Raw genomic sequence first — 14,973 nt, forward strand, 5'->3', positions numbered from 1 at the left:
TTTTAAGAAGGATAGATGTAAGAATGTCGATGATTTTAAAAAGGATGGATGTAAGAATGTCGATGATTTTAAAAAGGATAGATGAAAGAATATTTATGATTTTAAAAGAAAGTTGACAAAGAAAGAATGCAGGTATATGCAATATATTACAGAAAGTTTTTCTCTATCCGTTCACACGGACCAGGAACATAAACACCAGGTGGTCCCCACGCCTTCCCTACTGATAACTGAGAATCAAGAGAGATTATCAACAAGGAAGAAAATTTAAACCGCATTGTTTCATCTAAATAGGACACGTTGACGTAATTACACACTATCGTTTCACCTTGTCCGGCCTCCGATGACAAGGTTATCTGTCATCCGGCAGCATCTTAAAACCCATTCAAAACAACAGAGCACCACTCCTGATTATGATATGACAAACTTCGCGGAAATCATTGATACTTTTATCGGTCACATTGATCTAGGTCAGTGCATTCTTTAACATTGAATCTCGTTGAAAACAATGTCGAATAGTTTTTATCTTTATCGTTATTTTCCATACAGAATAGATAAACCGACAAGAAGGTAAACAAGGTTTGGGGGTTTATTTAATTAGCATGGTGATCTCAATCATCTTGCCAATATAATCATTTAAGAAGTATCGCTGGAGAAAAGGAAATACCTGGCAATAAGAAATATCAGCTATTCTTTCGAATAAGAAACGACAACTCTGCTAGAAGGAAATAACATTAATGCTTAAAATTTACTTTCAAATAAGAAAAGATCAGTTATACTTTCCAGAAGGCAGGGATTGGCAATGCGTGCCAGTAGGTAAACATCTGCATTGCTTCCAGTACGCATAGTTAAGCTATGATTTCCAAAGTGAAACGATCGAAAATGCTTCTTGTAGGGAATATCAGCAATGCTTTCCAGTAGACAACAGTCAACATTACTAAAGACTTAAGACTTTTAGACTAAGCATTATTTCCAATACTAAAAAGTTAAAAAAAAAAAAAAAACCAATATTTCCCAATAAGGAAGATAAACAATATTTTCAAAAAAGCAAAAAGAAGTTATGCTATTAGTAGGCAAAAGATTTCATCTCTTGTAGTAGTGTAGTCACAGATTAACAGTACAAGCAAATAAGGAAAAATTAGCAATGTTTTTTTCAAAATGGAATGAGCATCAATGCTTAAAGAAGATCACAAATGTTCCAATAGAAATGTATAAGCAATGCTTTTCTAAAGGGAATCATCTTCAAGAAGGAAAACAGATTTTTGCTTTAAAGTAGGAAGAGGTAAGCATTTTTTCAGTATGGAAGTATCAGCAATGCTTTCCAGCAGTTGAAGATCAAGAATGTTTTCAGAGGTTTAATATATGCAACGATTCGTTTTCTGTAGGGAATAAATGCTTTCCAGAATGTTTCTAGAAGAACAAGATAGGCAATGTTTTTAAGTAGGGAAGTATCAACAATGCTTTTTAGTGGTTTAAAATATGCAACGATTGGCCATCAGCCATGCGATTCCAGAGAGGAACGGTCGCGATTCTTTCCAAGAAGAAAATATTAACAATGCTTTCCAGTGGGCAAGATTGTTAGTAAGCAAATGGCATCGATGATTTCCACTAGAAGAAAAGCAATACGTTTCAGAAGGCAAAGATCAGAACCACTTTCGAGTCGGCAAGACCAGATATGTACTTAAGTAGGAATGATCAGCAATGTCTTGCAGTGTGTAGAAAGAAGGAGAGGCAATGCATTCAAGTAGGCAAAGATCAGCAGAGTCTTGCAATGGGCAAAGATCAGCAGAGCCTTGCAGTAGGCAAAGATCAGCAGAGCCTTGCAGTGGGCAAAGCTCAGGAGAGCCTTGCAGTGGGCAAAGATCAACAAGACCTTTCAGTGGGCAAAGATCAGAAGAGCCCTGCAGTGGGCAAATATCAGGAGAGCCTTGCAGTGGGCAAAGATCAACAGGACCTTGCAGTGGGCAAAGATCAGGAGAGCCTTGCAGTGGGCAAAGATCAGGAGAGCCCTGCAGTTGCAAATATCAGGAGAGCCTTGCAGTGGGCAAAGATCAGCAAGACCTTGCAGTTGGCAAAGATCAGGAGATCCTTGCAGTGGGCAAAGATCAGGAGAGCCTTGCAGTGGGCAAAGATCAGGAGAGCCTTCAGCAGAGCCCTGCAGTGGGCAAAGATCAGCAGAGCCTTACAGTGGGCAAAGATCAGAAGAGCCTTGCAGTGGGCAAAGATCAGAAGAGCCTTGCAGTGGGCAAAGCTCAGGAGAGCCTTGCAGTGGGTAAATATCAGGAGAGCCTTGCAATGGGCAAAGATCAGGAGATCCTTGCAGTGGGCAAATATCAGGAGAGCCTTGCAATGGGCAAAGATCAGGAGAACCTTCAGCAGAGCCCTGCAGTGGGCAAAGATCAGCAGAGCATTGCAGTGGGCAAAGATCAGGAGAGCCTTACAGTGGGCAAAGATCAGCAGAGCCTTGCAGTGGGCAAAGATCAACAAGACCTTGCAGTGGGCAAAGATCAACAAGACCTTGCAGTGGGCAAAGATCAGGAGAGCCTTGCAGTGGGCAAAGATCAGGAGAGCCCTGCAGTGGGCAAATATCAGGAGAGCCTTGCAGTGGGCAAAGATCAGCAAGACCTTGCAGTTGGCAAAGATCAGAAGAGCCTTGCAGTGGGCAAAGCTCAGGAGAGCCTTGCAGTGGGTAAATATCAGGAGAGCCTTGCAATGGGCAAAGATCAGGAGATCCTTGCAGTGGGCAAATATCAGGAGAGCCTTGCAATGGGCAAATATCAGGAGAACCTTCAGCAGAGCCCTGCAGTGGGCAAAGATCAGCAGAGCATTGCAGTGGGCAAAGATCAGGAGAGCCTTACAGTGGGCAAAGATCAGCAGAGCCTTGCAGTGGGCAAAGATCAGCAGAGCCTTACAGTGGGCAAAGATCAGAAGAGCCTTGCAGTGGGCAAAGATCAGAAGAGCCTTGCAGTGGGCAAAGCTCAGGAGAGCCTTGCAGTGGGTAAATATCAGGAGAGCCTTGCAATGGGCAAAGATCAGGAGAACCTTCAGCAGAGCCCTGCAGTGGGCAAAGATCAGCAGAGCATTGCAGTGGGCAAAGATCAGGAGAGCCTTCAGCAGAGCCCTGCAGTGGGCAAAGATCAGAAGAGCCTTGCAGTGGGCAAAGATCAGAAGAGCCTTGCAGTGGGCAAAGCTCAGGAGAGCCTTGCAGTGGGTAAATATCAGGAGAGCCTTGCAATGGGCAAAGATCAGGAGATCCTTGCAGTGGGCAAATATCAGGAGAGCCTTGCAATGGGCAAAGATCAGGAGAACCTTCAGCAGAGCCCTGCAGTGGGCAAAGATCAGCAGAGCATTGCAGTGGGCAAAGATCAGGAGAGCCTTACAGTGGGCAAAGATCAGCAGAGCCTTGCAGTGGGCAAAGATCAGCAGAGCCTTACAGTGGGCAAAGATCAGAAGAGCCTTGCAGTGGGCAAAGATCAGAAGAGCCTTGCAGTGGGCAAAGCTCAGGAGAGCCTGCAGTGGGCAAATATCAGGAGAGCCTTGCAATGGGCAAAGATCAGGAGATCCTTGCAGTGGGCAAATATCAGGAGAGCCTTGCAATGGGCAAAGATCAGGAGAACCTTCAGCAGAGCCCTGCAGTGGGCAAAGATCAGCAGAGCATTGCAGTGGGCAAAGATCAGGAGACCTGCAGTGGGCAAAGATCAGCAGAGCATTGCAGTGGGCAAAGATCAGGAGAGCCTTGCAGTGGGCAAAGATCAGGAGAGCCTTCAGCAGAGCCCTGCAGTGGGCAAAGATCAGCAGAGCCTTACAGTGGGCAAAGATCAGCAGAGCATTGCAGTGGGCAAAGATCAGGAGAGCCTTACAGTGGGCAAAGATCAGCAGAGCCTTGCAGTGGGCAAAGATCAACAAGACCTTGCAGTGGGCAAAGATCAGGAGAGCCCTGCAGTGGGCAAATATCAGGAGAGCCTTGCAGTGGGCAAAGATCAGCAAGACCTTGCAGTTGGCAAAGATCAGGAGATCCTTGCAGTGGGGAAAAAAACAGGAGAGCCTTGCAGTGGGCAAAGATCAGCAGAGCCCTGCAGCGGGCAAAGATCATCAGAGCCTTACAGTGGGCAAATATCAGGAGAGCCTTGCAATGGGCAAAGATCAGGAGAACCTTCAGCAGAGCCCTGCAGTGGGCAAAGATCAGCAGAGCATTGCAGTGGGCAAAGATCAGGAGAGCCTTGCAGTGGGCAAAGATCAGGAGAGCCTTGCAGTGGGCAAAGATCAACAAGACCTTGCAGTGGGCAAAGATCAGCAGATCCTTCCAGTGGGCAAAGATCAGGAGAGCCTTGCAGTGGGCAAAGATCAGGAGAGCCCTGCAGTGGGCAAATATCAGGAGAGCCTTGCAGTGGGCAAAGATCAGCAAGACCTTGCAGTTGGCAAAGATCAGGAGATCCTTGCAGTGGGCAAAGATCAGGAGAGCCTTGCAGTGGGCAAAGATCAGGAGAACAATACTGAGCGCCCTTCACAGTGAGGAAAGGCGCATAGCAGATCAGTGGGCAAAGATCAGGAGAGCCTTGCAGTGGGCAAAGATCAGGAGAGCCTTGCAGTGGGCAAATATCAGGAGAGCCTTGCAATGGGCAAAGATCAGGAGATCCTTGCAGTGGGCAAATATCAGGAGAGCCTTGCAATGGGCAAAGATCAGGAGATCCTTGCAGTGGGCAGAGAGCCTTGCAGTGGGCAAAGATCAGCAAGAGCCTTGCAGTGGGCAAAGATCAGGAGAGCCTTGCAGTGGGCAAAGATCAGCAAGCCTTGCAGTGGGCAAAGATCAGGAGACCTTGCAGTGGGCAAAGATCAGGAGAGCCCTGCAGTGGGCAAATATCAGGAGAGCCTTGCAGTCAGATCAAGACCTTGCAGTTGGGCAAAGATCAGGAGAGCCTTGCAGTGGGCAAAGATCAGGAGAACCTTGCAATGGGCAAAGATCAGGAGAGCCTTGCAGTGGGCAAATATCAGCAAGACCTTGCAGTGGGCAAAGATCAGGAGAGCCTTGCAGTTGGCAAAAGATCAGGAGAGCCTTGCAGTGGGCAAAGATCAGGAGAGCCTTGCAGTGGGCAAATATCAGCAAGACCTTGCAGTGGGCAAAAATCAGGAAAGCCTTGCAGTGGGCAAATATCAGGAGAGCCTTGCAATGGGCAAAGATTGGGAGATCCTTGCAGTGGGCAAATATCAGGAGAGCCTTGCAATGGGCAAAGATCAGGAGAACCTTCAGCAGAGCCCTGCAGTGGGCAAAGATCAGCAGAGCATTTCAGTGGGCAAAGATCAGGAGATCCTTGCAGTGGGCAAATATCAGGAGAGCCTTGCAATGGGCAAAGATCGGGAGATCCTTGCAGTGGGCAAATATCAGGAGAGCCTTGCAATGGGCAAAGATCGGGAGATCCTTGCAGTGGGCAAATATCAGGAGAGCCTTGCAATGGGCAAAGATCAGGAGAGCCTTGCAGTGGGCAAAGATCAGCAAGACCTTGCAGTGGGCAAAGATCAGGAGAGCCTTGCAGTTGGCAAAAGATCAGGAGAGCCTTGCAGTGGGCAAAGATCAGGAGAGCCCTGCAGTGGGCAAAGATCGGGAGATCCTTGCAGTGGGCAAAGATCAGGAGAGCCTTGCAGTGGGCAAAGATCAGGAGAGCCATGCAGTGGGCAAATATCAGGAGAGCCTTGCAATGGGCAAAGATCATGAGAGCCCTGCAGTGGGTAAATATCAGCAAGACCTTGCAGTGGGCAAAGATCAGGAGAGCCTTGCAGTTGGCAAAAGATCAGGAGAGCCTTGCAGTGGGCAAAGATCAGCAAGACCTTGCAGTGGGCAAAAATCAGGAGAGCCTTGCAGTGGGCAAAGATCAGGAGAGCCTTGCAGTGGGCAAAGATCAGGAGAGCCTTGCAGTGGACAAAGATCAGCAAGACCTTGCAGTGGGCAAAAATCAGGAGAGCCTTGCAGTGGGCAAAGATCAGGAGAGCCTTGCAGTGGGCAAATATCAGCAAGACCTTGCAGTGGGCAAAGATCAGGAGAGCCTTGCAGTTGGCAAAAGATCAGGAGAGCCTTGCAGTGGGCAAAGATCAGGAGAACCTTGCAATGGGCAAAGATCAGGAGAGCCTTGCAGTGGGCAAATATCAGCAAGACCTTGCAGTGGGCAAAGATCAGGAGAGCCTTGCAGTTGGCAAAAGATCAGGAGATCCTTGCAGTGGGCAAAGATCAGGAGAGCCTTGCAGTGGGCAAATATCAGCAAGACCTTGCAGTGGGCAAAAATCAGGAAAGCCTTGCAGTGGGCAAAGATCAGGAGAGCCTTGCAGTGGGCAAATATCAGCAAGACCTTGCAGTGGGCAAAGATCAGGAGAGCCTTGCAGTTGGCAAAAGATCAGGAGAGCCTTGCAGTGGGCAAAGATCAGCAAGACCTTGCAGTGGGCAAAAATCAGGAGAGCCTTGCAGTGGGCAAAGATCAGGAGAACCTTCATCAGAGTCCTGCAGTGGGCAAAGATCAGCTTCAATCCTGTCCATTCTGTGACATTGTCTTCCCATCTCTTCTTCTGTCTTGCTCTCTTTCTGACTGTTCCCTGGAGCACTGTCTTGCCAAGCCTCTCTCCTCTTTTTACGTGGCCGAACCATTATAGTTTGCGCCTCTTGGATGTGGTGAGAAGATCTTTATAGGGACCAATGGCTTGCCTTATTCTGTTTTTGACTTCCTCATTGGTTATATGGTCTTTGTATGAGATGCCAAGCAGTCTTCTGAAACATCTCATTTCTGAGGCCTGAATCCTCTTCTCTAATGCTGCTGTCAGGGTCCATGTTTCACAAGCATACAAGAAAACTGAGTGGACAAGGGAACGCATGATTCTTATCTTTGAGCTGATCTTGATTGCCTTGTCCTTCCAGATGATGTTCAACTTACCTAGTGTTGCAGCTGTCATTTCAACTCTGGCTAGTACTTCTGGCTTAGACCCCTCATCTGAAACTATTGCTCCAAGGTATTGGAATTTCTTCAAGGTTTCAATCTTTTCTCCGTTGGCAGTGATGTCAGTTTGGATTCCATGGTCATTATTTGTCATCAGTTTTGTTTTGTTTGCGCTGATTTCCATGCCGTAAGCTGTAGAGGATCTGTCTAATTGCCTGACCAGGTTCTCCCGTCTATATCATCAGCAAAACGCAGGTTTGTGATTGTTCTGCCACCGATACTGACTGTTCTGTCATCTGTCATAATTCTCTCAAGGAAAACATTGAAGAGTGTCGGCGAGAGCAAACATCCTTGTCTCACTCCAACTTTTGTTTTGGAACCAGTCTCCAATGTCCCCGTTGAGGTAAACGGCACTGCTGGTTTTGTCGTATAGGTTTTGTATGACGCGGATATTGTTAGCGTTGATATTGTAGTAGTTCGTGGTCGCTCAGAGTGAACTACTACAACATCAACGCTATTATATCGGTATATAATTTCAGGAAATAATCTATCTGAACCTAACGGAAATGGTTCTTCGTGTAAATATAATCCAAATAAGTATTTTAAAAATGTCACTCACATTAACAATATGAGCAAGTTCAGGATTTGTAGAGGGGATGTTAATGTGATGCCATCACTTCGCAATTACCTTTGCATAAAGAGCATCATGATTTTACTTACATGAATCGTAAAGAGGAAAATATCTTGTAACCCAACCCCTCACCTGGCATTAACAAACTCTTGCTTTTTGTGTAGAGTGTACAGATTGTCTTAACCTATTGGTTATGTCCTCGGTCTCTAACAAACCTGTCTATAAAATGAGTACGTGCAGCTTTCTGCTTGACCATCAGTTTTACATACGGTTGTGGGATCGCACAACATTACGTGATGTGCGATGTGCGCACAATAGGAAAATTGGACGAAATAAGCTGTCGCACGTTGTCGGCCCTTTCACACGAATGTGCGATTCTATAGTGGCTGATATAATTTTAGAAATTATTTATAGATGAAGAAGTGTGGGATAGTGTTTATTATTTTCTAAATGTTTAAGAATATATCTAATTGTATTTCCTAATTAAATCATTAATAGTCAGATACACACTGAACTGTTAGATAAAGACGTAATTTTAAGTGTTTTGTTTACAAAGAGCCACACATGACCAGCCTTAGTGTATGGACACACATTATATGTATTATATATATAAACATTAAATGGATGTCTCTTAATGCCACAGCATTATCTCATTCCGTCAGAAAGAAAAAAATATTTCATTACTTCTGTATTACTCTCATTTTTCATTCATTATGTAAACAAAAGCTATATGCTCTTAAGCGTTGTGTTTGTTATAAGGGCGACCCAGACGGACCTTTCACGTATATACCCGTATACTGGTAAACTTTTGTTGCCCGAAGCACCACTACTCGCCACCTTCTGAGGTTTGAAACTATGTACAGTAAGACTAATTTATGCAGATCCAGTTTTATTTCGAAAACTGTCGAATTAAAATGATTTCTATGATCAACTATCAATATCAATGTTAATGTGATCGCTATATAGTAATAACTTCACAATTGTTCCGTTTAATCTTCAATCCGTAATATTAGCCAACCATTTTTACCAAACCGGACAAAATATGCCTTGCTATCCTACAGTTGTGCGCATGATACTGTGTCGTGCGTGTGTGCAAACGATGTACGTACGAAGGTTTTGGTGCGTCGTGCGTTATTACAACTGTATAATATGATCAGGCTGGTTGCCAGGGTAACGTATCAAAGTGATGACGTTTCAATGTAATGGTGTCACAAAATCCGCAAGAATGAAAATTTATTCCAGGGAAGACAACAATTTCTGGAAAGTTTGCTGTTAAAAGGACGCAAAACAATTTCGTTATATTGTAATAATGACAAAATAGTTTTTATTCCCGCTTCTAATATCTTTAAACCGTGAATTCTTAGATTAATACAATGCAGGCAGCGTTTACTATGATGATCCTGTCCTGTCCCAGAAGGACTAAACAGTTATACGATGCAGTTAGCTTCGGCTCTACTTGTCAATGATCGTAAATTACCAGACATATGAAAATAAAACTACGACATTTTCCCAATTACTGCACCTCTCAATCTCAATTTCAGTTTTTTCTCGATCCATTTTGATTTTCCTCATAATCCTACGACGTGTGAAAAATTAAGCCCTTAGCATCACTATCGAATCTTAGAAGGACGAAACAACCGTGTGATGCAGTTTAATTCATATTTGGCTTCACAGTACTATAAAGATAAAATATATTCTGTAAATCTTTTCGCATGCTCCCGATTCTCTTGTACATTAATAACTAGTCTAGTAGGTTGAGATCGGGGCGACATTTACATATTGCTTTGAAGCACTACTTGTCCTGGTTTAAAACCAAAGTCTGTCAGAAATATTCCTAGCAAGCATGTTTGTTTTGCAGTCATGAATGCTTCGTCTTTACCTACATGTAAGTTCCTTGGTGGGTTTTATCATTTTAACACCAGTTTCGGCTGCCTTTTTAATCGCAGCACATCAGACTCATAGCATTGCGAACGAATTATTATGCGATTTACCAGTGCTTAAGTATACAGTGTGCGCTTTATCTATTCCAAACTTTGCAATTAAATCTATTATTTACACCTGAGTGTCTTTCTTACAGTTCTTTATTGATAATGAAAGTTCAAGACACCCTAAAGGTAAACCAACATTATCTGATAAATGGAAATTACGAAATATATTTATTTACGTGATTAGTGTACCTTCCTATCTAGATTTTAACCTTTCTTTTGACATTTGGGATTTTCTTCAGTAGACTTCTTATTCTAGTCCTAAAAAAACGAAACAGTTTGATATTCTAACAAAGCTCTAATTTTGTATGAAAATGTGCAATTCACTTGTGCATGTTTTATACAATCTTCAAACCCCTAGGTTCAAGGATAAAGAATGCTTCACTTTGGTGTATTTCAAGTTATAGATGTGCAATTAAATCTAAGCTTATAAATCCTGCTCAACAATGACCAGAAGTATACATTCTTTATTAATAAAACAGTGGCTGTTTTACATAGAAATCGTTTATATTTGATGTTTTACAAATATTAGAGTGTCTCAATATCACTTTAACATCCAGGATCCGCATGTGGCAAGTGGTTTCGAAGACTGAGTTCCGCTGTAGGTTGCAATCCAAAAATTTCAATGTATTCAGGGCAGAGTGGGACGTAATAGGTGATATAATCATCAATAGATTCCCTGATATTGTCACAACAACCTGCGAAATTGTTGACGATTGTGCTCACCCAAACGTAACTGCACATACAATCGATGCTGCTACCCTCAAGACTGATGGTGTTGACGTGGGTGGTGTTAAAGGCCTCGGGAATAGTATTGAGGTTAGTATAGCTGATGTCAACTTCATTTAATGTTTCATGACTACCAAATGCGGTATCCGAGATAAATTTAATTGGATTGTGTGCAAGGGTAAGATTGGTTACATGAGGAATGTTTTCGATATCATTGTTTTCTATCGTCACCAAGTTGTTGTGAGACATGTCCAATTGGTTGAGTGATGTCAGATGGAACAAGGCACCCGGAATTCTGTCAAGATTGCAATTATGCATCGTCAAATGGCTGATACGTAGGTTCTCAATCGATTGGTCACTGATAAATTCCAGACGATTGTTACTCATGTCTAAATTAAGAAGGCTTGGAATGTACGCGAGGGCACGTGGAAAGCTAGTTAGGTTATCGTTGATGAGACTGAGGGTTTTCAATGTACCAGTGTTGCCTGGTCGAACAAACGCTTGAGCAACGACTCCTTCATTACCCACCCTTTTATTATTATCAAAATGGAACTCATCAATCCGACGAAGGGTACTTACACCGAGCGGAACGGAAACAAGTTCAGTATTCGTGATGGTTAACACCAATAATGTGCTCCGGAATGAGTGGAAAGCCAAGGGTGGTATGACCTTGAGCTGATCACTTGAGCGGTCCAAGGTCAAGTCCTGTAAGTCCTGAAAGTGACTAATAGTCTCCGGCCATTCGTCAAGGTCGCGATGCCCAAACTTGAATGTCTGGATAGTGTCACCCATTTCCTTCATAATGCTGTTAGTTAAGGCGATGGGGATGTATCCAGAATCAGGATTGTTCCTGACGTCAAGTGAATTAATCATAGGAAGACGACTTAATGCGAGCGGCAACTCAGTAAGTTCGTTTCCATGAAGATCAAGACCTTTCAGATTCTTTGTGTTCTCAAAAGCCCTTTCATCTATTGTCGTTATGTCGTTTTCACTAAGGTCAATTAGTTCGGCTGTTGTGCCTGTAAAATCTGTCAGTCTCATATGTGTTAATTTGTTTTTTGAAAGGATGATTTCGTATACGTTGCCTTGGTTTCTTACACCTTCGGGAACCGTTGTGTAGTTACGTCCGCTACAGTCTATCACGTCTTGTCCATCTCTATCAAAGCACGTGCATCCAGTGCATGAGTCGAATGATTGTACTACTGGTAACGCAATCGACAAAACCTGCAACAAATAAACATATCGATATCCTAAGAAATCATTATCATGTATAAATGTATCTATTTCATACCGACTTAGTGTCAATCCACTTCCCAATGAAATAATTTAAGATTTATTTTCTTGATGAAATTGTTTGCTATGCTGTTTTAAAAGACAGTATTACTTATCCTTAACACCAATAAACTGAATAAACTGAATAGTTACCTACCTGGACATATGCATCTTTAATTGATTTTGTCAGTACTCTTTTTCCATGGACTTATCTGTCCAGGAACTATCAAATATATTTTTCTTGAATTATCAAGAATCAGGGCCCGTATTAATGAAACTATTCTCATGCTCAAGCATAGATGTTGTGCTCAAGCAAACATTTTATATTTAGCTTTGTCTTTTCAAAATTGTTTTTAAATCTTCGGCAAAATCAGCCTTATTTATTAATTTTTAACTTAAACAAGACAGCATTGTGAGTTTTACAGAAAGATACCTTGACGAGCAACTTTTAAACGACCTATAAAATATTCCCATTTTCACTCTTTCCATAATGAATGATGAATGATAGAAACGTTTTTTGAGGTAGTGTCCTTTTATATGTAAGAAAATGGAAATTTGTATCTACTGCATGGATATGGACTAAAGTAAAGTCTTACAATAAAATTATCATGCTTGAATATTTTGATCGATCGTCTCATTCTATTTATGATTTGATCGTAATTTAGACTTGATATTTCAATCTGTGTGTGATTCTGGTTCAGAAATAGTTGAGCTTGATGACATTTGTGCTGTCTTCGGTCGTCCTAATTTGCATCTTGATACTAGCTTGTGAATTGTACGAAATACACACACATGAATACAAGATTTTAAGACAATTTTAATGTTAGATACAGTAAAGCCAAACAATTTGCAGTGACGCTAATGGCATAATTTCTGAAACCTCGGAGACGACTTAGGATTATCCGAAGTGATCGAAAGAAAAGTGAAATATATATGGTGAGGTGCGCTAGCCGCATAATTCAATACGGTTCAGAATGTTCAGATATCGACTTTTTAATCACAATGTCATATATATTTGTATGTTCTGAAGCGAATCATTATTCGAATGAATCAAAAGGTAGGATGCAGGTTACGGCAAAACTCGCTGACAAAAAGTCTAACAGCAGTGTCTACTACTGGCGATCTCGAAATTACCACATTCGTTTTGGAAACCACTCATGCTACACCTGTCTCAGTCACAACACTAGACCCAACGTTTTGTTTAATAATATTAAATGCATCGTTAGTGGTGGTTTTGAGATGGATATCGTGATAGGCTGTCATTAAGCAATAATTTGGCATTACGCCTGGGTTTTGAACAGTTAAATAATTCGATCACCAAAGTTAATTGGCAAAAAAATGCATCTGATCCTTTCTTCATAAGGCATTTTCTTAATTTAGTTTATGTATTCAAATTCATAAAGTAAGCATTCCTGGGTAAGTTGATACGACTTTCAAAAAACTAAAAAAGTATCATTTAAATATCAGGAATCTAGAAATGGAGTCAAGAGGTAATCAACCCCATATAGCATCACGTTTATTATATTTCAAACTTCATTTCAATAGTCAAACATATTACACCAACTCATAACTGTATTGACGTACCGAAGATGTCCTATAGTAGAATATATTTAGAACACAAAGATTGCGTCATCATAGTGCCAACACAAATTCAATAAAGCTATGGCACACTATGATTTAGAGAATGACTTACACGGATACTCAAGAAAAAGTACAAGGAGAAAAGACCTGGTGTTTTCGTACACATTGGATATCACGCAAGAATGTTGTCATCCTTGTAATCTTCATATTCAATGTTTTATTATTTTAATTTCAAAAAAGCTATTTTGATACTATTGATTACGGAAAGCGTCTGTCTGGTTTTGACCTTTTATACTATTAATTGAAAACAAAACATTTTTAAATGTTTGTAATTTACAACCAATTTAGATATGTTTTTTTTTTTTCAGAAAAGATAAAATACAGTCTCATGTTTTGTCCCCTGAAGAGATGAAATGAAACAACGTCGAGATTTTTTGGCCTATGTAATAGGCATTTTTTTACAAAGATAACATCATTAAGTCATAACCCGCACATAGTAGTTTCTACTAAGAATCACCCAAATCTTAGTGTAAGGAATTACGATGCCGATCAATGTTTCAATATATTTGCCAAAATACATTTCTTTGTGAGTCTACAAGAATTGTGTTCTTGTTTACCATTTAGTCTAAAACTAACTTACCAGAACTCCCAGCAAGATCGTTGAAGGCACCATATTGACCCTCGATAGGTGTAATGATTACAACAATACAACACTTTCTAAGTCTAGGACCACGAACGCTTATCTGCAAGACGTGTAAAGAATTTCTAGAACCAATAGGTGCGGTCTCATGATAGACACCAAAGTAATGGCCAATCCGATTTTTGCATACATTGTGTTAAACACAACAGGATGTTAATCTCCATGTGATCTCTTTTTTGTTATATGCATGCGACTATCAGTTTCTCAAGCAATGCTAATCGTTTTAGAGCAATAATTTGAAATATGATATAATTTTGAGCATATAAATACGTATTGATATGACTCAAATTACGTCATTAATGAGGCGACTAACATGAATTAACTATACAAATACCAATGATAACTTTGATTAAAAATATCTACAATAAGGTACAATATATAATCACATAACATCTGTATGTAAATACGTCAAATGCATTATTTCAGAGAGGCAAAGAACGAAATTCAATGTGCTGGTCATGATATATTCTCATCAACCATGAAACCATGAGGCGCCCGAGCAAAATTTGCAATGCCAAAAATAAATGTCCCAAACCCAAACCCAAATTTCTTTCTTTTTTTTTTTTTTTTTTTTGGGGGGGGGGGGGGAGGGGGGAGGGGGGCAGGGAGGGGGTATCAACTCGAATATTCAACTTACCGGAAATATTGAATAGTTGGCAATTGAATTAAATCAAAATGCAACAGAATACAAAATTATGTTATTGCCTATGCAATCGCCATTACAAGGTATATAATAAATTCGGTTATATTTCACTTCAAGATCGCCAGATGTAATATACAAGGTATGTATGCGGGAAGGATGCATTCACCGTTTAGTAAACATACATTTTAATTTCGGAATCATTTGCAGTGCAAGGTAATTATGCCGTTTATTTTTTTTTCTTTTGACCTTTCACTTACGCTTTGTAATAAAAGAATAAAAACTATTTGTCATAACTTGGCTTTTTTACATTTTTCACAATTTTCGATTTGTAATAAAAAAAATTACTTAATTAAGCGTTTATATACAAATATGTATATAAAAGACAGGGTTGTAGTACATATTATTTTGAAACTGCATGCAACTGTACTCGCAGAACCAAGTCTGTCCAAACTATCGATACAAATGATATTGTCGGCAGTTAGGTCCTACGACGTGATAAGAATCTAAAAACACATCTG

General features: G+C 41.2%; 1 protein-coding gene across 1 annotated transcript in view; it reads right to left on the reverse strand.

Moving 5' to 3' along the window:
• Nucleotides 1-13,785, reverse strand: part of LOC132545850 (uncharacterized) — a 28,190-nt gene extending 14,405 nt beyond the window's left edge. Inside the window, exons 1-8 of the mRNA XM_060209521.1 lie at nucleotides 13,753-13,785; nucleotides 10,085-11,483; nucleotides 6,686-7,106; nucleotides 6,178-6,484; nucleotides 5,522-6,036; nucleotides 4,887-5,252; nucleotides 4,271-4,499; nucleotides 2,059-4,014 (exon numbers count right to left, since the gene is read on the reverse strand). Of these exons, the coding sequence (XP_060065504.1) occupies nucleotides 2,059-4,014; nucleotides 4,271-4,499; nucleotides 4,887-5,252; nucleotides 5,522-6,036; nucleotides 6,178-6,484; nucleotides 6,686-7,106; nucleotides 10,085-11,483; nucleotides 13,753-13,785 (5,226 nt within the window). The remainder of the gene's footprint in view (nucleotides 1-2,058; nucleotides 4,015-4,270; nucleotides 4,500-4,886; nucleotides 5,253-5,521; nucleotides 6,037-6,177; nucleotides 6,485-6,685; nucleotides 7,107-10,084; nucleotides 11,484-13,752) is intronic.
• Nucleotides 13,786-14,973: the final 1,188 nt, after the last annotated feature.

The sequence above is a fragment of the Ylistrum balloti genome, unplaced genomic scaffold (assembly GCF_031769215.1).
Source record: "Ylistrum balloti isolate Yb309-2 unplaced genomic scaffold, AGI_CSIRO_Ybal_v1 Utg369858, whole genome shotgun sequence".
In the NCBI taxonomy this organism is placed as follows: domain Eukaryota; kingdom Metazoa; phylum Mollusca; class Bivalvia; order Pectinida; family Pectinidae; genus Ylistrum; species Ylistrum balloti.